The sequence below is a fragment of the Parus major genome, chromosome 11, assembly GCF_001522545.3.
Source record: "Parus major isolate Abel chromosome 11, Parus_major1.1, whole genome shotgun sequence".
NCBI classification, from domain to species: domain Eukaryota; kingdom Metazoa; phylum Chordata; class Aves; order Passeriformes; family Paridae; genus Parus; species Parus major.
The window spans coordinates 17,802,344-17,829,914 of record NC_031780.1 but is presented as its reverse complement, the minus strand read 5'-3'; the positions used below and the strand labels follow the sequence as shown (position 1 = coordinate 17,829,914).

The following is a 27,571-nucleotide window of genomic DNA, read 5'->3' as shown; positions in this document are numbered from 1 at the left end:
CTTCACTTATCCATGCCATATTATACAAGGATGTTGGCTGTCTCTGGTGGAAATTTTGGATTATTTTTTCTGATTGCATGAAAAAGTAAATTCAAAAAAGTGATGTGAGTAGTTTCACTCATCACCTGGCAAAGTTGTACCATCATCAGCTCAATCACATAGATAGCCCCTTCTTTCTTAGTCTTAAAAGGAAGTCCATGATGTTTGATGAAAACAGAAACAAAGTTCAGGCAGCAGCTGCATTATACAAAGCATGTCTTAATTTATTTATTGCTTTTTACTGCTAGTCGGGAAGTACTGCAAGAGATGACTACCATTACTGGCTGCATAGTTTCATATTAATTACCACCATGAATATATGATCAGTTGTCATATGGAAAAATAAACCTTGCTCTCCTGCATCACTGATGATGGAAAGATGTTTAGAGCCTCCATTATTTCATTTTTACATTTCATTTTTAAGCTCTTTATAAGGTTACTGGAAGTTGCTGTCTAGAGGACGTAGTTTATTCAATCATTTAAGGTGAAGGGCTGTAAAATGCACTAGAAGTTGCTTTCTAAAATATAACTATACATATATAACAATATAATTATTGTGCAAAATGTTTGTGTACAGCATCATGCCTTACAGAGTAAACCTTGCCTGCAAGGAAATGTTTCCATATGAAATGTCCATTTCTGTGAAAGAATGTCTGTGTCAGAAAAATTGTCAGTTCAGGTGATAAATTTTATTGGCTCAATTTGGTGATATCTCTGCTGGGTTCTCACCGTGTCAGAGTTTCTCCTCATCTTCTCTGGCATTTGACCTACTCATTGCCATTATTCATTTACAGGCCAAAACAAGCTTAGTGTTTTCTGCCTTGTAAACCACCACAATATTGTAAACAGGGTATCCCTCTACTGAGTCTCTAAATAGAAGCTTTTCTTTTTTCATATGTGATTAATTTGTATGCTTTCTTTTGTTTCTCTTTAAATACCGTCATTTTGTGTAATTTTTAAATCCAGTTTAGATTTTCAAGCATGTAATGTCTTTAGTATCTTTCGAATTTGAATTGTGTTCTGTGGCTTGCTGCTGAATATGGACAAAATCACAACATCTCTATTCTTTGAATAGCACCATTATGACTCTGTGTTAATGAAATGATTTCAGTATTGCAAGAAATGAGGGTTTGGAATTCATTCAGTATTACAGGGAATTGGATTGTAACTAGAACATATTTCAAAAAGAATAAAAGGATCCATGATATGTGCTTAGCTCGTAAAGCACCTAATCCCATATTAATTGTGCTTTGGGCACATCTGCCCTCATGTGAAGGGGACTTTGAAGATGAAAATATTGTAATGTTTTTCAAGGCCAAACAGCTCCTCCAGCAGGATGGCAGTGAAAGAGGAATTCCATGGGCTGTTCCCTTCCTGTCCCAAGCACACACAAATACAAACAATGCTGCATTGTGCTGTTCTTTATAGGCTGCAGGAGACTTGGCCTCGTGTTACCACATGATCTTCTTGCTCTTGGGGTTGAGTCTGTGTTATTTTTCTTCCCCACATTTGGACAGGGAAAGATCATAGAGGTACCACAATCTGAAATTGAGGAAGTCTTACGTTTTCTCCGTGTCTGTTGTGCTACAGACAAGAAATCATGAGACTGTCCATTCCAGCCAGACTGTGATGCAGAAAGTGCCTGGTTTTATGTGAAAGGAGAGTTCTGCTGCCTTGTCTGGAGAGGAGGGAGAACAGTGTAGTCAGATGCAGATCAGGCTTAGGGGATATTTAGTTCAGCTTCCAGCAGAAGGTGCCTGTGAGGTGCTAAAAAATGAGAGGGATGAAATTACTTTGAGGAGCTTTGACCAATCTGGCAAGCTCTTTTCTCCATGAAGGGCTAGTTGGACTTCACTTTTCCTGAATCTACATGACATATATTGAGGACAGCAGGATTGAAAAGAAGGATCATGGATGTGATTGTAGCTGGAATGCAGCAATGCAGTGATTTTCTCAATTCCACTTGGGAGATTTTGGCCAGCTTTACCAGCTTCAACGTTCTAACTGTTACCATCCTGTTTGTTGTGTGGTCAGATGAACTCTCTTGCTAACAGTAATTTTCCTTTTGGTAGGAAAGCAATTGCCATTTGAGGTCACAGAGCTGCACTTGAGCCCCTGTTCTCTGCTGCAGAGCTGTTGAATGGCTCTGTGGAAATCGCGTGCAGCTCTGCAGGGCTGCTGAGCTGTGATGTGGGGCAATTGGAGTGTTCAGCTGAGCAGAAATGGGCAGAGAGCCTTGTTGGGCAGCTGGGGATTTACACCAACACATCTGTACTCAAGCAGAATTTGTTTTTCTCCCTGTCTTGGGGTGATTTTGCATAAATCATTAATTACCACCTCTGTTTCTTTGCAGCCTGTTCCAGCACTACTGCTATACCCGAGGTGGCATGCGCCACACCTCCTACACTTGCATCTGTGGCAGGTAAGAGGATGATTTACACTCAACTGTGCACCGTTATGGTCACTTTCCCCCTGTATATTTGTAAAATTGGTCCTTTTAGGCATGTCATGCAAATGCCACCAGAGTTCCAGCCTGTTTTCACTGGAAAAGACAAGGAGAGGTAGTTGGCTGTCTCCTGAGGACATAACTTGGTAATAGATTCTGCTGCACTCCAGAGGTTTCCCAATGACTGCTGCTGCTGCCAAGATCATGTTTGTGTTCAGCCCTGTGCTGCAGTTGGATTTTTTTATTAAATAGCATCATGGAGAAGGCCTTTAGAGCTATTATCTGTTGCCCAAAAATACTTTCTTTGAAAGTATTTTCTTTGAAAGTATTTACACCTTAAGTATTTCTTACCATCCTCAAAATTCTTTGTCTCAAAGATTAGGATGTAATTAAACTAATCTCTTTGGAATTTGGAATTTTTTGCTCTCCTTCTTGCTGAACAGATAGTGTTGAAGGTTCCTGTGTTGGGGAAAGTAATATAAAAGTTCTGCCTGCAGCTGTAGAGACACACAAGAGAACAGTGTGGGATACATGCTGAAGAACAGCTGTGTGCTTCATGCAGAGATTAATCTTACTTAGTGGAATTAATCTAATCAGAGATGTGTGACAGATGAGCCATATATGTTGGTGTATATGTTCCACTTGTTCTGCTGCTACTCAGAAAAATTTGCCCTACACTGAAGTCACATACACTTAAAAAAGATAATTTTTATGTTAATGACAATAATGCTATATTGCTTCAAAGGTAATAAGAACAATTAACACCTTCACTTCTTTCTGCAGTTTGCTCAATTGCTTATTTGTAAATGCAATTTTCCAATTTATATGCAAAATTGCAGCAGGAACATGAGCAGTTTTATGGCAAATTGTGTATCTAAATTGTCTGAAAATTTGCTCACTTACTTGTTTAAGTACTGTTATATAACTTGAGAATTGACATCCCAGTGAAATGAGACTCCATCTCTAAACTTTTGACTCACTGTTGTCATTAGGAGCTGGCATTGTATCCTACCACTAGAATTAAAAGTGCAGACAAACTTGATTAAAAAGAAAATAATTACATGAGATAGCAATTTACAGACCAAAGTCTTTGTATTCTATGTTCTGACTATGAGTGATGAAGTAAGAATGAATAATAGTAACAGTTTTAAGCTAGCTCCTAATAAATGAATGAATTCAATTAACATAATAATGGCAAAAATAATGGACATTTTTTAATACTGTGAAAATGGCATGCATTGTAAATATTCCACTTAACTACATTTACAGCTAAAGATAGCTTTTGAAATTAGGATATTTGAATGTTCTGTTCATTCACACTGAATTTTGTATTTTCCTGAACACTTAAAATGGGCATATTTTGACAGGATCTTTCCTTTTTAGATTACAGGCCTGATTACAGTTTCTGTAGAAAGGAATAATCCTTTTAAATAAAAAATCAAGTTTGTTATTCAAATTTCTGTAGAAAGATGCTGATGAATCTGGAAATCAATTACAAGGAGTAATCAATAAGATATTTCAGTACAGAAATAAATCACTTGCCATGTGATGGGTACCTTTATTTATTGTTATTCCTGTGCAGTGTTATATTCTTGAGGAGATGCTAAATGAATATTTGGTGTGACCAGAAGTGCTTAATGTGTTCAGTGTTATTATGAGAATGGTAACACCCATTGATGAGTGTGACAGGGTGTTACCTTCAGGATTAGCCCTGTAGTTAGTGATACTTTCAAATGCTGGCAGCTGGGGAGGGGTTTGAAGTGCAGACATCACTAAGTGCCATGAAAGGAGGAAGGGAGCATTTTTTAAGCATACTTGGATGTATTTGGCACTCATTTACAAAGTGCTACTTCCAAGTGGTGTCCAAAAGCTAATGAATTATTCACTGCAGTGACTTAGGGTACCAAGGAGCCATTGCTTTCTTCTGGGTTGATTCTATGATGATTTAAGTCATGATGGAAATAGGTCCCAGTTTTAGTTAATGGTCTTTTGTTTTTTCTTTAGATGTTCTTAATAAAGAGCTACTAGCTACACTTTTTGTAGTGCTTGATGCTCAGCATAGTCCTATTCTTAAAATATTGCTGACATTTCTCATCTTTCTTCTAATAATTTGTTTTCAGGGTGCTTTCTGATCTAAAATGCATCTTGTGGGATTGTTTTCCTTTGCTAGTAATCAGAATCTCTTACTGCAATTTGCACTCTCGGTGGTGTTAATTTGCAGCTCTTCTGCTGCCTCGTGCAATCCTTTCTGTAACAAAGCATGTCTTGACACCAGTCAGAAGCAAGTTATTAGAGGAATAAAAACAGACACACAGAAACCTCTTGGAGGATTTTTCAGGTTGGCTGCCTGAAGGTGAGCACTGGCATCCTCGTGTGCAGTGATTTTCAGAGGTGCTGACTGAAAAGAAAGCAGTGAAGCCAGTGATCCTCACCTCCCCACAGTGCTTCATCCTAAACCCTGACTTGGCTCTAATGCTTGGCCTTGCAGCTGTTGCCTCTGAGAGAAAGAAGCAGCTTCTAGTGAAGGCTCATTTGCTTTGCCAGTGGCTGGGGGTTTTGTTTAAACTGTTTTAAAGCCACCTTGAAAGGCTCACTGAATCAGTGTGAACAGTTTCTGGCTAGCTGTAGCATTTACCTTGTTAGGTACATGTAATTTCTGTAGCATTGCTCCAGAAGCATCTTCCTGTCTTCATCTCAGGACAGTGGTAAATGTGCACCCTGGGGAGGAGATGGGATGTGCACCTCTTAGCAGGAACCTGCTGGAGGTTCCATATTGCTGTCTTAATTTGGGTTTGCATTCCTGAGTCAGGCTCTCTCACTCATCCTCAGCTGCAGGGCCTGCTCAGAGCCAGGGATCAGTCCTGCAGTGCATGTGCTGGGTTGGTTTTGGGTGAAAAGCAGTCAGGAGAGCTTTCAGGAGCTGTGGTTGCTAGTGAGTGTTGAGCCCAGGGTATCTGCCCAGAGCCAGTTCCAGGGGAGCAGCCCCTCTCACACCAATAAATCCCAGCAGCCAAACCCCTGAAGTGCATATGGTGTGCTGATCTGGTCTCCAGCACCAACTGTGCTCTGTGTGCTGTGATCCCGTGTGTGTGACACTGCCAAGATGTGCCTGACAGATCAGGAGCCTCCAATGCCAAGAAAGATTGTGCCTGCTTAACACTTCACCACCGGTGCTGAAAAACAGATCCTTCACCCAGCTCCCATCACAGTTGGTGCTGAGCTTAACAGAAATATTTTGTAAACTCAAACCTTTACATTAAAATGTGCAAAAGAAACACCTCATCTTTGTATTTGCAATGTGTTTTGTTGAAAGCATCTGTACAGTTGTCAAATTTGAGTATATTACTTATTTATGCACTGGTATGGTATCTGTCACCGAGGGTGCCAGCATATCTTGATAAGTAAATGAGCTGTCTGCAAATACATAAGCATGGAGTCATGCCCTTAAGGTTCATGATAACTTTTTAAAAGTTGACCATAAATACGTGCATGTGTTGTTTGCTTCTCCTACTTTATCCCCAGTTTGGGAGGGAGATAAGGAACAGTGTCTGCAGCTAAAATCCTGGCAAACTGCTGTGGAGTGTGACTGTGCACCCCAGCTGTTGATGATTTTTTATTATTTCTTGTGTTTTTCCTTAAACACCAAACAGTGTCATGCAAGGTCATTCCAGTTCCTTCCACATGCCATCCTCCCAGAATTGTGCATTCTCCAGGTGGGAGTTCCTGAGGCAGGAGGTGATGCAGCCTCCCCTCCCCATGCTGATAGCACAGGGGTGGAGCAGTCTGCATCCCTGTCACCTGGGCTGGGAACACAGCTCCCCTGCACACCGTGGGAACACACAAGACCTTTTCTTCTGACTGCACTCCATTGCCCTATTACAGATTTCTTCTTCAGATAGAGCAAACTAATTTTGAGAGTGTCCTGGTGTGGAAAATATTCCAACAGTGCTCAGGAGACAGAACATCTCAGAAAGAAGCTGATGTCTGACTTCATCTTGTATATACAGGCTTTCTGGGTCCATTTTTAGCTATTTGCACAGCAGCAGAGGTTCTCAAGTCCAGCATCCAGCAAGGAAAAAGCAGCCAGCCAGTGGTGAAACTGTGCTTAAGCCATTGGACCAGCATGACAAAATGAGTATGTTGCAGCCTTAGTTCTGTGGGGCTTTTTAACTCTTGATTTAACAACTTTTACCTTTTCTAATTTTTCTATTTGGAGTGTGTATAATTTTATGAAGTATACTTTGTACCAGAAAATCATCCCCATGATTCTGAAATATCATCTTTCACTGTCTTAGTACATAGTGATTCTTAAGTGCTAAAAAATACTTAACAATAAATATTTATTGTTTTCAAAATATCAATGTGGAATTATTCAGGTTGTAAAAGCCCTCTGAGATCATCCAGTCCAGCCAGCACTGCCAAGTTCACTGCTAAACTGTGTGCCCAGGTGCCACAGCCACATGTCTTTCTCAATACTTCCAGGGGCACAGTCCAGCCATTTAGATTGAGAGCTTGCAGAAATCTACTACTTTCAACTTCATAATCATTGTTTATGAAATGATCTGAATGACTGATGATCTGTTAAATATCCAATATCACAAGTACTTAATGTATCTTTAAGGTTATCTCTTTTTGGATACAGTGCATGCTTACTGTTTTTGTAACTGCACATATCAGAAGTCTAACATGAGAAGTGTGTCAAATGTCACATTTACTGCAGATACAACAAAAGATTGATTGAAATTGAGCCTTGGATTCCTGTCATCCAAGATACAAAGCTGTTCCAGCATCATAACTTGAAAGAACCAAATTTGAGCAGGGTGACCAATGAAAGGTTTTGATGAAAGCTGAGGTACAGACTGGCAAGTGAGCTGGAGGGGTCAGAGAGAAGCTGCAGTAACCCTGTCCCAACATGTGTATTTTTAGATGTGATATAATTCTTCCAGCTTTTTGAAGAGAAAAAGCAAGAACATCTATCTGAAGAGAACAGTAAAACAGGTAGAGCTTGAGATCTTTATCAGCCTCTTAACTGACATTTTATAGACCCAGAGGAATATCAGTAGGCAAGAGAGAATGCCAAGGCCAAATGTAGGTCACCTAGTGGATCATGGAACTGCAGAACAACAGAACAAGTGTCCATCCTTCTCTGGAGCTGTTTTATTCTTCTGAATCAGCAGTTTACTCTGAAAGGTTTCCAGGAGTAAAACTCTTTTCTTTGCATTGTGATTTTTTTAACAGCAGGTAAGAGGAGAGTGACAGTTTTCATACCTGCATTGTGAGCTGTGAATGTTCCCCAAGCAGTGCATCCCCTCCAGCAGAGACCACCTGTAGCCATGCCAGAGGGGAACTGGAGCTGTTCCCTTGGACAGCTCAATTTCTCCAGTCCCAGTCATCCCTAGAGTGTTCCAAATGTCAGATTTTACTCCAGTGGAAGTTAGTTTGTTTTATGCCTTAGACTACTTAACCTCAAACAGGGAAAAACAGCACTAAGTAATTAAAAAAAAAACAACCAGAAAATAATAAATGTGTGTTAAGTGAAGAATTACTTGTGCATAATTATTTCCTTTACACTGTCATGGAGATAGGAAACATTCATATGAACTGTGCCATGTTCCTTCTGCAGCAAGGTCCTGTCCTGCAGCCAGAGCAGCAGAATTCCTGTGCCAAGCCCATCTCTGCTGCACAAGTGGTGGGGTAGCAATTGCAGCCCACAGCAGGGCAGGGCTTGTAACAGCTCTCACAGGCTGCTTTTTATGTGAATACACTGATGCTTACAGCATGCCTTCTTGTTGTGTGAATATGTGGGTTAATGTTTCTTCTTCCACTAATAGTGCTCATTTTCTTTTTGCCTGTCAGTGGGGAGAACTCATCTGTTCTGCACTATGGCCATGCTGGAGCCCCAAATGATAGGACCATTGAAGATGGAGACTTATGGTAAGTAAAGGGTTAGAGTTTGATGTTTTTGCTTTGCTACTGCTGTTTCCATACAGGAATTGTATGTACTCTTAGGAAAAGGATGACTGCATACTGATAAAAAGTCTGAATCTTTAAAATAGAAGGTAGCTTTGCATGCCAAATTATTCTGGTTTCTTCCAAAGGTCCTGTACACCTGCATCTCCAGTTGAAAGGGAGAAGGAGATATTGTTTCAAACACTTCTGGGCCAGAGGCACTTAGAATTTAGTTTAGGGAGTGGCTGTATTCTAAGGACAAGGACATTGCAAAATTCCTCATTTGAGTTTGCTCTTGGGCCTCAGATCTGAACCTCAGCTCCAAACCTGGTGGTGGGGTGGAGGATCAGGAGAGTGCTGGCTACTTTTAGAGAATTGCATCAAATTGCAGAATGGATTAGATCTTACAAATGCCTATGTGCACACAGACACCCCAACAAGAAGGTAGAGATTTGAATGTGTGAAGACATCAAACTCAGTTCAGGTCAGGGAAAGGTGCTTCTAGTTCTGTGTCATGCCAAAAACTTCCTATAAAGATTTACTTAGAGTTTAGTGATGTGTAATACAGCTGCAAATACCATGAAGCTTTCTCTGTGTGCACTGCATGTCCACACACAGTATCACTGCAGGTAAAAGCAGAGTGAATGGAAGCACCAAACACATTCCCATAAATTGAAAGACAGACCTGTTTGTGTGATGTGGAATATATCAGATCATGACTTTCGTGCTTCACCTCCAGAGACACGGGCCAGAAAGCCTTTGTTTATAAAAATGCAAAGCTAGTTTTGGAGAAGTTAATCACTGATGTTCAGTGGAGGGATTGTTCTGGATTACCCTTGTAGCCTGTGCAGGAAGAGTGTAGGTATGTATTTTCACAGTGGAATGTAAATGTATGAAGAAAAGCAAATTAGTATTATCATCAGTAAGCTCAAAACCTATTATGGAAAACAAATTGAATCTCAGAATTTAAAAAATATGCCTTGTTGGCCAAAGTTGGCACATCTTCAGCTGCTGCACAGTGAATTTATGGAATTACAGATAGATAATTTCTTTATAATATTGTAAGAACCTTTTAAAGAGCTTCTTGTACAATAGTTAATATATTATCTCATCTGTGGTTAATAGCTTACTAAACCCATCAAATGCTAAAGTTAATTTACTGCAGGGCTATAGTTTTTATTTATGATTGTTATGTTTGAGTAGATAATATGCTATGAGCATATTTTGTTCAGGAAAGACATACCAATATAAAAGTGCATCAGCTGTGTCATTAATTAAATATTAAAAAGAAGGTGTGTAGCATACAGGAAATCTCAGCCTGTGTTACTGAGAGAAGATATGCCACCATGCATTATGATACCCATATTAAAAACTAAGGTCTTTAAACTGTGAGGGAAACCTCAGGGTGAAGGGTATGTGTAGGAATCTTCCACTTACAGTCTCCAAGGACAGTTTTGTGGATGGCTTCTTAAACCACAAGAGCTCATACAAGACTTCACAAACTCTTATTTTCTGCAGTACTGGAAAAATCTTTACAGTATGTTTGGGTTTTATCAAGCTCAGGTATCTCAGTGTCAGGAAACCATAACCTAGCAAACATACATCGATCACTTCAGCATTTCAAAGCTGCTGAGCAGCCTCAACAAAGAGAGCAAGGTCTACCAGAGGTTGGAATAAGCTGGGGCTGAAGTGGTGGCACTGTGCTCCTGCTGAGAAGGTGTTTGCAGGTGCAGGGGGTGTCAGCAAAGGCTGTCCCTGCTGCTCCAGTCACTGCCCTGCCTCTCCCACAGGCTGGTACTCACTGAGCACACTCTGCTCCACACTGGCTTCTTAGCATTTATTTTATTCTTAAGGGAGAATTAAAAAAAAACAAACATAAGAAAAAGTGATTTAATTTCTGTAAAGACAATTAAAAAACACACCAGTTTTCCACAGTTTAAAATTGTGTTTGAGGAAAAGTCTTGAGGTGTAGCATGCATGAGCAGCCTACAAATTCTGCCACTACCCAAGTGACTGTGTGACTTGACAAATGTCTGATTTGGGTGTAGGAGGGGGTGTGTGTGTGTGCATACAGAGGAGGCATTAAATTGACAGTGTGCTGGTTTGTCTGTGTCTATTAGCATTTGTATATTGGCTTTCAATTAAGCTTTTTAATAGCTATGGGGAGCCCTCTGTTGGATAGTCTTAGGAAGCCCTGAACATGGGGAAAAAATAGATTTTATTTCTGGTGAAAAAGAGGTAAGAGCATTTTATGGGTTATTTCTGTTTCTGCCAGCATTTTGGCATAACATTAATTTAGCTGTTCATAGAGTTGTATGTTATAGAACTGAGAGACTGGGTATTTGGTATGATTTTTAATAAATTATTCAGTAGAATTTCATGTCTTTTTCTTAACATTACTTAGTGGATATGAATAGTGTTCATGGGTTTTGCAGAAATGTGCTGCTCAGTTTTTCTATGTACAAAGCAGTGCAGTGCAGTAAATATCATAAATAAGTCAGCTAAGCACCTGAATATTAAAAAAATACATTTGGAAGACTGAGGCTTTGCTTCTGTGAAATGCTTGAGTGCAAGCATTGTTTGCTCTTTTAAAAGTACAAGCAATAAGGATTTAGTTGTATCAAAAGATCATGGGCCAAAATCTTTGTGCTGTTGCATTTTTATATCTTTTTATAAGGCTGTTATTCTGACTTCTTCATCAAAAGCTGTGGCAGGTTTAGAAAAGCCTGCCTTTATGCTGTTATTTTTTTTTTTTTAAATTAACCTGTATCAAGTGGGTTTATTGCTTCTGTAAGAAACTGGTATGGAATTGTATCTCTGATAGTGCATCATAATCCACCCTTTTTATAGGCACAGCTTCTGCTCTAAAAGATCCCAGTGCAAAACAAAGGACTATCAAGGGAATTTCTGACACTTCTTGTTAATACCCACTGACTTGCTAAGCAGGGCTATTCTTTTCAGTCTGTTAAATATTGAAATAGCTATCTAACACAAAGCACTGTGATTGACAGAGAAAGAAATCAGTATTTTAGGGAAGTTTAGGTATTCAGGATACAGATATTTAACTGGTATGGATACTAAAAGGAAATACTCCAATTGCAGCAAGTCAGTGTTTTGTATAAATGATTCATGTACTATAGCATTCTGTGCTGAACATTGAAATTATCAATTGGCTCCAAACCAAACACCTTCCCTAAGCAGGTATCTGTTGTCTTTGTGGTTGGAAAAGTCATCCAGATAATCAGGAGTCACCACTGTAGTCAATTTATTAACTTTAAATAAAATCTTCTACTTGGAATGTTGCAAATCACAGCTTGCAGTGATGATGTATGGGGCTGTTCACAAATACTGATTTTCTTCTGTCATCTTAAAACTCTGACAGTTTGGATTGGAGCTGAGCCCTGGACTGAGGAGGTTCACTGCATCCTCTCCAGGTGTTGCATTACTAACTGGATGCCAAGACCCCTTCTGTTCCTGAGGCTGTAGCTGTGTTTGGTAGTAGGGGAAGAGGAGTCAGAAGCTAAAGTACTTGTAGTTTGCAATCTCTTGCCTTGCACACAAAAGACTTCCAGCTTTTTGGAAAACCAGAAGCCTTTCAAAGTTTGGTGAGGAGTAGAATGAAATGAAAAGCTGCCACTCAAGAAGACAATAACCCAAATAAATGGAAGGAGTGGAGATCTGAGTCCTTTAGGTGCAAATCAAGAGCAAATGTGAGCTGGGACTGCTGCTCATGGAACGGCAGCCCCCACATGGCTCATTCTCCTGGGCAAGTGTCTCATGAGCAGTTTTGCTTTTGTTTACACTGCAGAAAGATACTGGTTCAATGCTTAGAGGGCCCTTGTGGGAGGTGGAAACTCTGGTTTCAACTCTCCTAAATGGATCTCTGACTTTGGCTGGCAGTTTTGACTTGGCCATGGGAAACAGCATCCAGAACGAGTTCAGTAAGAGCCATTGTGCTTCTGTGAACAGTGATGTCCCAACAAATCAGCATCTGCCATCTGGAAAATGAAAGCTTCCATAAAAATAATGGAATGGAATTGCCTTGGGTCGTTCTTTCTGCCTGCTGCCCTTGTGGGCAGTGCTGCAGTGTGGGGTCACACCGTGGCTGTGGGGAGAGCCAAAGGGACACTGAACACCAAAGCCGTGTGCAGCAGAGGAAGCCTGGGACAGGGCAAATGGCTTTGCTCACCTTTGTGGTCTAGATTGTTCTAGAAACCAGCAGAGATGGGAACCTGAAGTGTGTATTTTGTGTTTTGATTTGAGAAGCTTTTTGAGTAAAATTGTATTTGATCTGCAGCCTGACTTTGTGGGTCCCTGGCATTGCCACATGCCAGATGTGTGACAGGAGTTGATTGTTCTGTTGCAGTTGATCAGCAGGCCTCCTGCAACGTTTGGCAAATAGAAAATGCTGCTGTGATCTTAAAATAAAGGTTGATTCTTCATCATGAGGCTTACACTTAAATAATAGAAGTGTAAGAAAATCAGCCTGACCCCAGATGTAACTGAAATGGATACAGATTTTACCTGAGGTGTTTTTCTGCAGGTAACATGAGTTGCAGGTCTTGGTATTTTTATGACATCTGACAAATTTACCTCAGTGAAAATTCAGTACTTTGTAAACAACTCATTGGCAGGTTCACTGCCTCCAAGCACTTAATGATATTTTTGGGGGTTAGTAGGTCCATTTTGGCTTTGCAAAATAATGAAAATAATTGTCTATTCTGCTGGAAAAAAAGAGGCATTTTTAACATTCTGAAATATCCTCCTAAGTTACAGTGTTAATGAGCAGCAGGGTCTGCTCCACACCCCAAGGAACACAGAACTCACCTGGGCAGGGGCTGCTGCAGCCCTGGCAGCTGGAAAGGGACACTGGTCCTCACTGGAGCCAGGGCCAGAGTGGAATTTATTAACAGGGCTTGTGTGAAAGCATAAATAAGGGAGTACAACCAGCATCAACTGCTTGGGAAGTGCAGCAGACCTAAGAGAGAATCCATTAACCTTGTATTCACAGTGGGACTATCTATTATTTATAAAATAAAACCAGCTTTTAGAAGTTTGAATAGAAGCAGGTTGGATCATTGGATGGTGTCTTTAATTTTATTTGACTGTTTCTTGTAACACTCACATAATTGTTTATTAATTACTTGTTTCATTGAAATAATTTATTGATTTCAATGACAGCATTGGGCAGAGTTACAGTATCATTGTGACTCAGAATGTCTCCCACTGCTGTTCCCATGATGTGCCACCACTGCTGTGGGTGACAGTGGAAGAAGTTTTACCTGGAAATAGTTTTATTGTGTTCAGGTACCAGAAAGCTTTGTTAGTGTCACAAAACCAAACACATCTGTCATAAAAGTATAATCTTAGCATAATGTTAAATGATTTAAAAGTGTCTTGGCTATATCAACAAGCATGGTTATTTGCTGAGTCAAATGATAGAGCTGGGGATATGGAGAACTGTCTAGTATTGCACAAACCCTTTATCTGAATAGTTTAACTCTGAGGCATATTTTTGTTTCTACTTCTTTCTTTAATATCCCAGTGCAAATTTAAATCAGAATAATGCTGACAGCAGGGGGCACTAAAATAAGAGCTGTGGAAAGAAGTGAGTTTTGCCCAAGTTTTCATATTGGTAATGTCCTTTACTTGCCAGAGCAAACAGTCAGCAGCCTTCTGGGAGCACTGCCTTTACATGTATATGTTCTGCTCAAGTTGTCAAATTTGGGTTTGCTTCCTTCCGTTTGGCACTTGTACGTAGCTTTTGGTGTTTTCTTTTTATTATTACCTGTGGTGCTCTCAAAAGATCCTTCTGGCACCTCTCCTATTGTCATTTCAGAAGCTCTGTTCATACAGGGAGTTTTTCCTGGCTGCAAGTACAGGTAGTTGTGAAAGGTTGTTCTGGATGAAGCAGAGGGATGATGTTGAATGTTTGGGGCTTTTTATTTTTAATGACTGAGAAGTGACAGTTTTCAGGCGCCCTGGAGTGGCTGGTCACCCCAAGGTGTGTGAAGAAGGAGGATTAGGTTGGATATCAGGGAAAGGTTTTTCCCCCAGAGGTGCTGGCACTGCCCAGGCTCCCCAGGGAATGGTCCCAGCCCTGAGGCTGCCAGTGCTGCCAGGGTGATCCTTTTGGGTCCCTTCCAACTCAGCCTATTCTGTGATTCTGTGAAGAATATCACTAAAGAAAGTTGCTTCTTGCAAGAGCTAGCCAGATTCAGTTGTTCATGGCTAAGCCTTCTATTAGCTAAAATAAAAGATGCTTTGCTGATTTGAATTCTTTGATCTCAAAGCATAATATAAAATTTTCTAGAATCAAAATATTTGTCAGTTCATGTATAATCTGTGTATTTATATTTTATATATGCAGACATTATGCTTGTGCAGTATACATATTGCATTGAAATGGTATTTGCATATTTATTGTAATATTATACAGTTTTATTTGTAGGAAATGCACTATTCTTTTCTTTGGAGGAATGAGTAAGTGTAAGACTTTCTGTGAGTACTGAGTGGCTGTCATTTTTTTAGGAAAATATTGGAAAATTTTCAGTAAGTGAAGAAAATATTTACATGAGTTTGAAAAAGGTATTCCAGAAAAGATGATCAAAGTTTTCTGCATCTGTTTTCCAAACTCCTTTTTGGAATTCTCAGTTTTTTATCGAGTTTTACAATATCAACCTAGAACCAAAATTCATTTGTCCAGGTGGGGGCAATGTTGCATTTAAAAAGCAGGAACTGACCCTCTTTTTCCATCAGATAGTAGAAGTCCTTCCTTTTCAAACCCAAGTCCTTCAGTGTCTGCTGTTACAACCATCTATCCTACAGTACAAAATATTGTATTTATTACTTCTTGAAAGCACTGCTTGTAAGATCTCAGGATGTTAATGTGTCAGATGTAAATACTCAACTATTTTATGTGGGTAAGACTAGTATTTTCATTTGGCCTTGTGCACTTTTATGCATTTTGAAGTTCAGTGCTGTAATAATATGTAAAAATTATGGTTAGCTTTCAGTCTGCAGTTTTGAAACAGCTTGTTGGTAGTAATGGTTTTGTTTCTAATAATAATACAAAGTACATTGCTACTACTTACTGGTTGATTGCAAAATTAACTGGCTATCCATTTCTGAAATAATTCCTTTGGCTTGATTCCTGACGTTTGATTAATATTTACTGTTTTCATCAAGTGTAGGTATTTTTCATTTTGTTGTACCAATGGACTATATTAATTTTATGCTAATTCAGAAAAATTGAATTTGATTAAAAATAGAGAAATGTATTTGCTAGAATTAACAATAATTTTGCTGTAATTGAATGTGTTTTGTTTGTACTGGTTAATTCAGGCTGTGAGGTTGCTTGCTGTCAGAAATGTATAAGCCTTTATACAAAGCCCAGATCACTAAGTATTAGCAGTGTGTTTGCTGTAACAAATTTTAGCTTTCCTTTAAGTGCTTTATTATGGTCTTCCTTGTAATATTTGCTGTCTCTAATGTATGTGAAATGTCTTTTTAATTGTCATCTGTGAGTTTTATCTATCATAGTTTTAGCGTAGCATTTCCAGCATATTCTGAAAAAAACTGGCTGCTGTTGGACTTGTAATCTACTTTTTGTGGTGGTCTTTAACACAAATACACATTAAGTGTGATAGAAGATGGATATTGCTTGTGTTGGATAGAATTCAGTAGCAAAATCTTTCTCAGTGGTGTGGGGAACACAACTGGATTGGTCAAAATGCAATTTTAGTGGGAGTCTGCCTGGCTTTTAAAGCACTGTATGGCTCAGAGGGAAGGTACAGTTAGCCCCCAACACAACTTCTGTGTGCTCTCCTTGAACCAGATGTATTTCCCAGTCCTTGGATTTGGGTCAGCCCTAGATCTTCTCTTGTGTGTGTGCAGAAACTCTTTTGTTACCCCGTGGCAGAGGCACGGTCTGGCAGAGCCTCGGGAGGAGCTGCTGTGGTGCTGAGCCCACTGAGGAGTTGAGGGCTGCACTTCCACTTCAGGTGCTGCCATGAACAGTGGGTGTTCCTCTCAAATAGGAAAGAAATGTCCTTACAGGCAAAACAACAGGCTTGGCTGGGGAATAGGCAGCCTCCTCTTTGGAAATACTCATTGCTACCTTCACTACTGTGCACTTGGCTTGAACTTCTGGATATGTCTATGGAAATGCTAGCAGCTGTCTTCTCAGGGGTTTTTCATTCACTTGTCAGCTTCTGTATTCTAAAACTCCTGTCTGTTTTGTTCCATTTGAGAACTGATAATTTGCAGGTTGCTTGAACAATCAATGAAAAAATCACAGGCTGTCAAAAAAACTTCAGTGAACCTGTGCCATTGGACACTGGCCCAGTTTTCATCGTGGAAAAACATTGGAGGTGTTAGCCTTTTACTTTCATGGACACATGTGTGTGAGCATGCACATACACACATGGAAGAGAACTTGGCAGTATTTAGAGTAAAACCATTAAATAAGCTCTGACCCTTCAGCTGTTCAGGTGCTCTCTGAGGTTGTTTGTCAAGGCTGGGCAGCACAGTCAGAGTGTCCAGAAACAGCTGCTGGAAGGCAAAGCAGGCTTTTAGTTCTCAATGTCACCACCCAAGAATCGTGGCCTGTACTGGAATTATCAGACTTCCACAATTCACTTTCAGTGCCTTCCACTTCTCAGCAGGATCTGGAAATGGACTGGTTTAGTCAGCTGCAGAAGTTTAATAACTTACAAAGGGAGCAGTGCTGTTGTTACCTGTGCAGGTGAGACACTCTCTGGTGAGGAGCCAGTGAGGTTTGCTGTTGTGGTGTTGATTGGGAAGTAGTCAGCTGCCAATACAAGTTCTCCCTGAATGCACCCCTCTCTTCCCTGCAGCTCTGACTTCCTTGCTCCTTGTTTGAGCAAGTCATCTGCAGCCATGAGTGCCCCAGATACTGCCTTTCCAATGGGGAGGCTCCTAAAGGATGGAAACCAGCCAAAACTTGGGGTTTGCTGCCATCTCTGCTGACTTTTCAGCAAGCTGTACCTGCTGAAGAGAATACTCTGCTGAAGAGAGTAAGTTGAGAGGCTTACTAAACATGCCTGTTAAAAATGAATAATAATTAGGGTAGTAAAGACAGAAAAAATAAATCATCCATTCAGCAAAAAGACAAGTCAGATAGGTAACCCTTTCATCAGAACTTCCCCTGAGCCTGCTCCTGGTCTCTGGCACACTGTCAGCATGGATCTGAGGTTTTCAGCTGCCTTCTGCATCCTGTGGAGCCCTCATTGCTGCCACCTCCTTCCCCCAACCCAGCAGCAGTGGCATGGTGTTCCCAGTACTTGTTATTCCTGTGCAGCACCTCTGAATCAGAAACATCCCTCTGCTTTAGCTGAAACCCTGAGAATTTCACCTGGGGGCAAATTTATCTATGAACAAGCCAATCACAAGATTTTTTTGTCTCTTTGCTCTGGGCAAACTTAACCTTTTTAAGAAGGCATTAATGCAAACTGCATGGGGGTAGAAGAAGGCTTATATTTGGCGTGGAAATTGATTGTTTTAGCGTAGAAGCTTAAGGATCTTGTCACAGATTTCTTCAAGAGATAAATGCTGTAAGCAAGAGACTCCTTCTTAGCCTGAGTATGAAAATAGCAATCTTACTACTATGTGTGGGTGTTTGCTGAACCAGCTCTTACATGCAGCTCATTTGGTAGATTCAGTGAGATTTAGATTTCATATCCTATGGGAGGAATGGATCTGAAGGTCTGCTTGGCACAAATTATTGTAAGAGAGGACACTCCCACACACAGTTGTTGTTTTTTTCTCAGCATCAGGGCTGAAGCAGCAGAGCAGGAGCACAGCTCCCTGCCAGGGTACAGCACCCACCCCCTCCACACTGCTGGTGTGATTCTGTGTGCCTGTGTTTGTGACAGTGAGGGGAAGCCCTGAGCAGTGCAGGCACCAACACCTGCTGAAGCTTTTGTGTTTGGTTGCTTTCTTTTCTTTTTCCTTTTTTAATCCAGCCAGCTCCAACTTCTGTGCATTCTTGCTACAGCCACTGAAGTCTCTGTAGTTGGAATTGTAGAGATAGAGGCAGGCAATCCTCTCTCCTTCAAAATTCAGTGTAGACAGAGATATTTATTTTTATCACACTTTCTATCTGAACAAAGCTTGTCATCTTCTGTGAGAAAAGTTTGAGGCAAGCCTCCCATTATCTTTAAGATAGTTTGGGGAAGCCTGTGAAGTGAGACAGTGGTACAAGATGATAAAAAAGCCGTAGAGAAGGTAGACAACATGAAAAGACACAATTGAGGAGAAACAACAGGAGTGGGACCACATGGTTACCTGACTTGCAGCTGGGTGAGAGTAATCATGCAACTCTAAATGAATTTACCTGTGTGGCTACAGCCTCTTCTTTTGAACAGGAGGCTTAAACAAAAGCTTGATTTCTTGTGAATACCCAGAATCAAATTTCCTGCACAAAAATTATTCTCCAACTCTTTTTTAAGTGCTCTTCAGCATCTCCATGGGTGCTAATGGCAAAAACCTGGCTTTAAACCAGTGAGCCAAGCGTGGATTTGAGAGCCAGTACAAGTTCCTTGTCTGCCATATCAGATGGAAGCTGTACTGAGGCTTCTCTTAAAAAACCCCTTCCTGATCATGGTAGGACTGTACACTACACTGTCCCAATTCTCTCTTGGGGTTTGTGATGTTATCTTACCCAGTGTTGCTTTTTTTAATTGATAACTCTTGGCTAGTCAAGATGCAAGTGTATGAGAAAGTATTTGTCACTTATCTCTCTGTTTTCTTCCTTGTGATATCATTTACAATAATTCATTCTTGTGGTCTCCTATTAAACCACCCTATTTCCAAATCAGTTGGCCTGTTGCCAAAACATATCTCATAGAAATGCTGATACCTAGTTCCCTTAAGCTTGAAATTGCCCTAGAAGTGTTTAACCAAACAAACAGTTGGATTTTGTGAGTGTGTGAATACTTAAGGATTTAATTGCTGCATGAAGTGCACTCTGTGAACTCAGAGCAGAATATGCTGAGATCACACAGATAAATCTCCAGCTGGGGATGACTTGCTTTTATGGCAATAAGAGGAAGACAAGACTCTTTGTACCTGAATTCCTGCTGTCCTAAGTCTGGCTGGCACCAGTTCATCTGTGTGGCTGCTCATAGGTGTGTTGCTTAATAATGGCTCAAACCTCTAAAACCTCAGTAAATGTTGCTGAGTAAAGTGCTTCAGTATTCACACCTGTTTAACCTGAGGTGTGAGGAGGGCACGGTAAGATAGGGCAATATCAGTTTTCTAATTGCTAGTCTTGCAATCCCACCCAGGGGAAGGGAAGGTTTTGTCCTCAGAATAGACTGTGGGGAGGACGTGGGTTGCAGGCAGGTGATGCTCAGGATGACACGGTGTCAGGGTGCATTGCACAAGGACATCCACCTGCACTCACCCCACTCATCTCTCTGCCACATTAACAACTGCACAAGAGTAATTATTTTATAACTACCATGAGGAGATCCAGTTCTGAGTGTACAGATCAAGCAGATCTGTAGAGCAGGAAGGTGACAGCTTTATGTGTTAGCTCGTGGGAGTAGATGTAGGCTTCCCAAAAAATGCCTGCGAGAGCTTGTCTTTGGGTTGGGTTGGTGGTTGGATCATAACAATTCATACACATGGCTCAGATATCCCAAATAAAGTATTGCTTCCCATTGTGATATTGGCCATAATTTGCTTCATTGCCTGGCAGTTTCAAATTATTTGACAATAAAAGTGTCAGCAAGCCTATAAAAGTAAAACACATGCTTAAAGGAAGATGATGCTTTATTTTTAAAAAATGCTATACAGTGACTTTATGAAGAAAAGAACTGTGACTCTTTATAGTCCAGTGTTCAAATCTGAAGTGTTACGCAAAGTGTTTTGTGGTGCTTCACAGTCAAAGGTTAAGAAAGCTAAAATCAATATCAAAATGCTTGGCTTGGAAGCAAAAACCATAACTATAAATCTGCATTTTGTGGTGCCAATATTCTGTGAAAGTAACGCAGCCGTGTCTTACTCATCCATTTCGTTTCAGAGGGACAGGAGGGGAAAGGAGCTTTTGTGCATCACATCGTGTTTCAGTTCCAGCATTGACTTACAAACCTGTACTCACTTTAAAATTGACAGGACTTGAAATGGTTGCTGCAAACTTCCCTCCTGGGTTGCTGCCTGGGGAGCAGAGCCCCAGCTGGGTTGTACATGGGAGAACCGCTGCAGGGACTTGCTGGGAAGGGCTGGGGAGCTCTGTCAGGAGGGACAAGTCCAGCCAAGCCTTTCTGCAAGGCTGTGCCATGTCACACACGTTTCTTCTTCTTTTTGACTGTGATACTGGTTTATGTGCAAAATTTGTGGGTTTATATTTTTCCCTGTGAAAGGAATTAAATGCTCTTAGGTAATTTTGAAGGTGATTTATGAAGCAGGCAGAAGGCAGCTTGTATTCTGACACTATTGGCTGATGTTGGATTACTGGTACATAAGCAAGGCATTCTGTCAGTAGAGAAACTGGCAGGTTATCTGATTTTTCTTACACTTTGCATTGTCCAGTTTTAGTTAGTGCCCATACTTCAGTAGTTTGTACTATTTTTGCTATGCATCTTTTATTTATGGTATAGCTTGCAAGTCCTTCTAGGATATAAATTGAAACAGTAGCATGGGATTTTCATGGGGTGCTCAGGTCTTCTGCCTGTTAAATCTCCTTTATACATCATGCACTTTTCACCCTGAAATGGAGTTGTTTGTTGCTTTTGCTCCCAGCAAAATGATGCAAAGCAAGACTAGCTTCTCTGTCAGAAGGTTTTGAAAGAGATTGAGCTGACCTCCTCAGCTTCAAGCTAAATCGATGAACAGTTTGACATAAAACCTAATGTCTCTCTTTGGTCAGCACCACTGCTCTGTTCAGCATCCCTTTCAAGTGCCTCAGAAACCTGACAGCCTCAGACATATCACCTCATTGAAATCAGCAATTCACAATTGTGTTCTTGCTGAAAAAGGAGTGGTAAAATGGTATTTTTAGAATAAAGTTTTTCATCACTGAGCAGAAAACTGAATTCACAGTTAATTTTTGTTGTACAAAATGTAATGTATATGCAATGTGTATGTAATGACACACACAGTCTGCTAGATGCATAGCACTTAATTTATCTAAAAGGGAAATATGATAGGCTTTGGTGAATGTTTATGATATTATTGCATATGTTGATCTGATTTAAACAGCTCTTAAGAGGTAAGCTATAGATCAAGATGCCTATAAGGCCTATTTTCATTTCTGCATTTAATTTGCTTATATTGCTGCTAAATTTGATAACAGTCCAAATAACATTAAATAGTTCTTTCTGTATGTGACCCTTTTAAGACTGCACTACCAGACAGGTAATTTTGTACATGCAGTTGAGAACAAACTAGAATGCACTAATAGTATCTTTTTCACTAGCAATTTACCATCTAATTCCAGGGTAAAATAAATGTATTTTTTCTAAGGAACCTTCTTTTAGAATTTTTTTTTTCTGGTTAGTCAACAGGAAAAGATAGTAGCTAGATAGTATTTTATTTGATACGAATGTGCTTCACCATTTCTTTTGCCTGGCAAGCAAATATATGAAACTGGGATCTTCTCAGGCTCCCATTATTTTTTTCAGTTTAACTACAATATTTGGGCTATTTCCATGTCTTGGGCAACATTTTAGCTAATGGATATGTTCCCAACTGAAGTTAAATGGAAGAGAATTCCTGATAAGAGCCAAAATATCTCCCAGATGTCCCATTTGGTTTGGATGCTTTCTCTCTGAAGCATACAGGCTGGATGCTGTGCTGTGATCTGTGGTGGAATTTGAAAGATCATCTTCCCTCATGTCTTCTCTTGTCTGGAAGCCAAGAAACCTGAACAAATGGTACTTCCTAGCTTGTGAGCCTTGTTTTGGTGTACCATTAGCTTTGTGATATTTTTTTCCCATTGCTCAGTTCTCCAGTAACTCAAAAACTATTTAACAGCCACTTGAGTGATGAATGGGTTTGAGAAAATGCTGATAATTGTAAGGTTAAAGACATAGGTAAAATTCTGCCTCTGGTAAGTTCAGAATAACTACTTTGTATGTAAAATTTACAATAAAATACACAAAGCATAGCAACTTCCAGTAGACATGTACAGGTTCTCAAGTTGTTAGTCACATCTTTCCTGACACCATGCTGAATATGGGCATTTACACTGGTAAATGCAACAGAGTTAGGCCACAGAACTGCTGCAGAACCCACAAAGCATCTTGAAACTTGATTTGTGACTTTGAAAGGGTCAGTCTGGGGTGTGTTCAAAGATCTAGAGCGGATCTGTTCTTGTTGGTACATTACAGCATGTAGCAGCTTCTTCCATGATTCTCAGTTGCTGCAACTCCTTTTCTGTATCTGTAGATTTTTTTATGTGTATCTTTAGTTATTTTAGAAGTGAGTCTAACCCTAAAATCAAAACTTAGGCAGTGTTGATATGGTTTCTGTTTTTGAGGTTTGGCCAGGCTGGCTTACAGTTTCTATGTTGGTGTCCAGTCGTGGTTTTTTCACCCTGTGGCTCTGACATTTGCTGCCTGTTTTATATCTTTTTTTTCAACTAACAACTTTCTGGATTAATTCCATGTTCCATATTGAAGTGACAAATGTGGTGCTGTATTAGGTGTGTACACAGCTAACTTTGCAGCTCTCTTTGCTTCTGCAGCTTTAAGCCTTGCACAGCTCTGCAGCCACCAGGGCTGTTCCTGATGTTCCGGTCCTGCAAGTCTCTCTGCAGCTGAACCTTGCCCAGTTTGGGGAGGCTGGCAAAGACTTCAGGCAGGGCAGAGATTCACTCAGTGCAGAGATTCACTCAGTGCAGAGATTTGTTCATGGAGGAAATTGTAAAGTGGATTTGAAAAGTTCTTGGAGTAAATTTTCATGAGTGTGTGTCTGTGTGTGCAATGCAGCAAGACCTAACCTAACCCTAATCCTAACCCTAATCCTAATCCTAATCCTAATCCTAGCCCTGCTGCAATATTCTTCAGTTTTCTCACGGTTGCCTTTGTTTACTTGCTGTTCATTGCTTTCAGTAGCAGTTGGGTTGGAAATGGTGATCAGCTACAGCAGTGTGGTAGCACTTTTTGTGGCAGTTTATATTTATCCTCACCTAGTCACATATGCTGCTTGGGGACAGAGCTACACTGCAGAGTTTTCCTAATTACTGCTGTAATTAGGACTCAGTGGCAGGGAGGGTGCCCCAGTGGAGTGTCCTGCCTTCTGCTTGTGCTCTCTGACTGACCCTGCTGTGAAAAAAGAGCAAGAGGAGGAAAACTCCAAGGTTTTCAAACACAGCGAAGGAAAATCATATTTCTTATGGTGATTAGCCTCTCATAGCAGTTTGGCGTGGTTGGAAGACTTAAATTCACAGATTTCAGATCTGACTCATTACCATAGAAATCAGGAGGTCACACAAATACTGTATCAAGATCAAAGTCTTGTATGTATAATGTGCCTTCCTGTAATCAGTATATGATGAACCAAGGGGGTTATTTGCTCAACTATTGTCTGGTCCAAATGATTATTTGGTTATTTACTGATTTCTGAGCCTGCTGAAGGCAATGAAAGCCTTATCAAACAGGCTTGAGAAGCACAGCACTGCAAATGTCTTACATGGTCCTCACAAGGGTGTGGAGTCCCACTTGCTGTTCTTGTAGATTGATTTCTGGCAGCTGAGCAATCAGTGGTGAGTCATTTATTCATGTATAGAATAAATGTACTTCTCAAGGGGTAAGCCAGTTTTTTTGTCCCCATAAAAGAAAGCACTTCCTAATTTCTTTCTTTTGCTTCTGATGCAGAAAGCTGTACAGTGTGTACTTTTATGGTTGGATCTTTCCATAATCCTTATTCCATTAACATTTCTTTGTTAAGTGTGATTCTGTTTTGCATGCTGGTGCTGTATGTGGTGCTAGCATTTTTCAGGAAAGGAAAAAATGACTTATATTTTCTTCTGAGAAGAATTCGTAAAAAACTGCCACAGAGGAGCTTAAAGTGGATTCTTCATGTACTTTTTATCTTCCTTTCTGTGTTCTCTGAACATTCCCATCCTGGACCAGCACAGCCCCAGAAGGGTGTCCATTTAAGCCATATGGAATGCAGATACCCTTCTGCCAGGAGATTCCAAGGGGCTGTCATCCCATTTTAATTAGAACAGTGTTCAAGCAGGGATTATATTGGTGTTCTACCAAAATGTAGATGATTTGAAGTGCAGAGCAACAGAAAGGTCCACTACGTTCTACTACTTCTTTGGAACTAAATTTTCATTTCTTTCCCCTGTGTTTCCTTTTCAGCCTGTTTGATATGGGAGGAGAATATTACTGCTATGGCTCTGACATCACCTGCACCTTCCCTGCCAATGGCAAGTTCAGTGCTGACCAGAGGGCCATCTATGAGGCTGTGCTGAAGGCATCACGGGCAGTGATGAAAGCAGTCAAGCCAGGTAAAAGATCAGTGCCTGTCAGCAGGAGTTGAGAGGTTTGGTAGCAGCATTCAGGCTGCCAAATCTATGATGTTTGCATTTCAGAAAGTGTTGGAAGGGAATAAGATGATAAAATTAATTTTCATGATTAAGCAGCTCCTAAAATACAGAGATAGGATACAAAACATTTTCCATACACATTTAAAGACATAGCATAGAAACAATTATTAACACAATTAATAATATCCTTTAATTTTTTTATTATTATTATTATTTTAATTCCCTTCATCTAAGAGTGACAGTTGTTACTCAGATGTGTCTTTACACAGCCATCTTTTTAGGAATCTTATGTGAAATGCTGAAGTCAGAGTTCGAGTGAGCACAGTTGTGCTTCAGTTTGGTTTAAGCATTTTCTGTATTTTATGTGTAGGCACAATAGAAATCTTCTGTTGAAAAAGGGGATGGAGTGTGCATTTTTGGGAGGGATAATTAGCCTTAAAAAGCTTTCAAAAGCACTGGCTATTGGGTACTTCACTGTATGTCTTTAAATTGCAGGCAAACTGATTCAACAAATATACATTTTCATTTGAAACAACTGTCTGGCTTAATGAAAGCCTTATTTTTCTCTCATTCTGCTTTCAGGGCAGCAAATAAATGTTTTAAAGCTAGCTGCTACTGTGATTTTGTCAGTGGTGAAGGTATTTGAGCATTTCTCAGTATTGCTAATGGAACATCTTTGAGAAAAATGTACTTGATGCACAAAGCCCACTTATCCTTTAAATGTGCCATATTAATCTTCAGTCATCAGGCCTTGAGTGCATGTGCTTTCTGCATTTCCACTTGGAACAGAAGCAATTTTCCTGCTATACAGGCTGGCAGCAGCACTGTTTATTTGAGCAGCTTGCAAGGAGTGATGCCTTAAGTTTTAGCTTTCATATTACCCAGATTTGCAGTGCATTGGTTCATAACTCTGAACTTCACATGAAGTGTCAGTGAGTTCTGCTCAGAGCTCAGGCAGACACAACAGTCCTTTCCCAGCCCCAGAACCAAGGACACAGCTGCAGCTTCAGGCCCAAAAAGTACAAACAGCAAATAGAGGAGAGCAATCTGGGAGGATGGGACTTCATCACCTGAAACTGTAATTAGACAATTAACCCCAATGTGGAAATGGACCAAAACTTAGAAAAATGTGAAAATTCATGATCTGTTCTCCATCTAGGGCAGAGCCTTGGCCTGGCTCTTGTACTGCCCAAGGTGTATCTTGTGAAAGCCTTTTAATAAATACTTACTTTATTCCTTTAACACTCCCTAGCCTGTCTTTTAGGTAGCCTCTCAAGGCATCAGGGGAAATAACACTTGATGCTTATTTGCAAAATGAGACTAGATATTTTGCTATTTTAATAACAATATGCATTCTTCATCATCTGCTGTTCCTCCTCTGAAGACTCGTCCCTATTCCTCTTCACAGGTTGTATTGCATTTCAGTGTCACCTTTAATTTCATGTAACATTTTTAGCAGTATTTTATGCTAATAAAATATACTGCCTTCAGAATTTGAGAGCTAATATGATGTTGTGCTCAGGATGGCATAGAGAATTTTTCAGTTTGCTGAACACTTTATTTACAGTGTCAGAAAATAAGGACATAGTAAGTTGAGTATTTCTGAGAAGTAGTTGCAAGGGTCTTTTACAAGCTTTGGGAGCTGGAGACCCACAGACAGACAAATCATTCTTAATCTCTGGCAGAAAAAGGGACTGAACTTTCTGTTCTTATTGTTGTCTTGCCTCTTTGGAAGAACAGTGCAAATGCATTTACACTCTTTATGAGACTAGTAATCATGAATTTTGTATCTACAGAAAAAAGTCTGTGGCCTGGTTCATTGGTTTCATTTCTTTTGTACTTCAGAGTGAATGAAATGCAACCTGGACTCTTGAATTACATATCCCATTAAGAGTCTAGTAACATGCAAAAATTTTCACCATCTGAAAAGTCTGCTTTTTAGGTCCTTTCTAAGATCTCCTCAGCATTCTGAAAAAGAAGAAATGGAACCCCTGATGTTGTCAGGCTGCTGAGAAACCCCAGAGCCCCTCAGGGGGCTGGTGCCAACTGATGCACTGTCAGTGCTGGCCAGAGGGAGATGTTCCAGGGAGAGAGGCTGCAGCCTCCTTAAACAAACCTAATTTGTGAGCTCCTTGCCTAAAGAACTAGGATCTGCTCCTGGGGGAGCCAGGTACTATCACAGAGGGGAGCAGGAAATCATGATGTGAATTCACAAGTGTCTCTTCTCCCTGTAATGCTTTGGGTCTCCAAAAGAAGAGGCAGAGGAGCTTGCAGGATTAGAGGCACTGAATTTAAATCTAAATTTAAAATCCAGAGCCATCATGTTTTAGTGAGATTTGCTGGATTATGGAGCCTATATTCATGTTGCTGTTATTTTTGCTAAGCTTCATTTCCCTAAGATCAAAGACAGCCAGGTTGAGGTGGCAGGAGCCTTTCCTGGAGCAGGATGAGCAAGAGTGGGCACAGCACAGTCAGCAGCTGCTGGAAATGGGCTTTATCCCCAGCTGCAGAGCTGTGCCTTGTGGCACAGGGTCACAGGGCACATCTAGCAGTTGTCATCAGGGGGTTAATGATTCCTGGGGTCCTTCTACTGCCAGATAGGAGTGAGTACT

The 27,571-nt window shown here is 40.4% G+C and overlaps 1 protein-coding gene across 1 annotated transcript in view; it reads left to right on the top strand.

Moving 5' to 3' along the window:
• The window catches only part of PEPD (peptidase D), a gene marked incomplete at its 5' end in the record, with an annotated part of 129,754 nt that overhangs the window by 68,601 nt on the left and 33,582 nt on the right, over nucleotides 1-27,571 (top strand). The window contains 3 exons of the mRNA XM_015639564.2: nucleotides 2,393-2,461; nucleotides 8,342-8,419; nucleotides 24,772-24,920. Of these exons, the coding sequence (XP_015495050.2) occupies nucleotides 2,393-2,461; nucleotides 8,342-8,419; nucleotides 24,772-24,920 (296 nt within the window). The remainder of the gene's footprint in view (nucleotides 1-2,392; nucleotides 2,462-8,341; nucleotides 8,420-24,771; nucleotides 24,921-27,571) is intronic.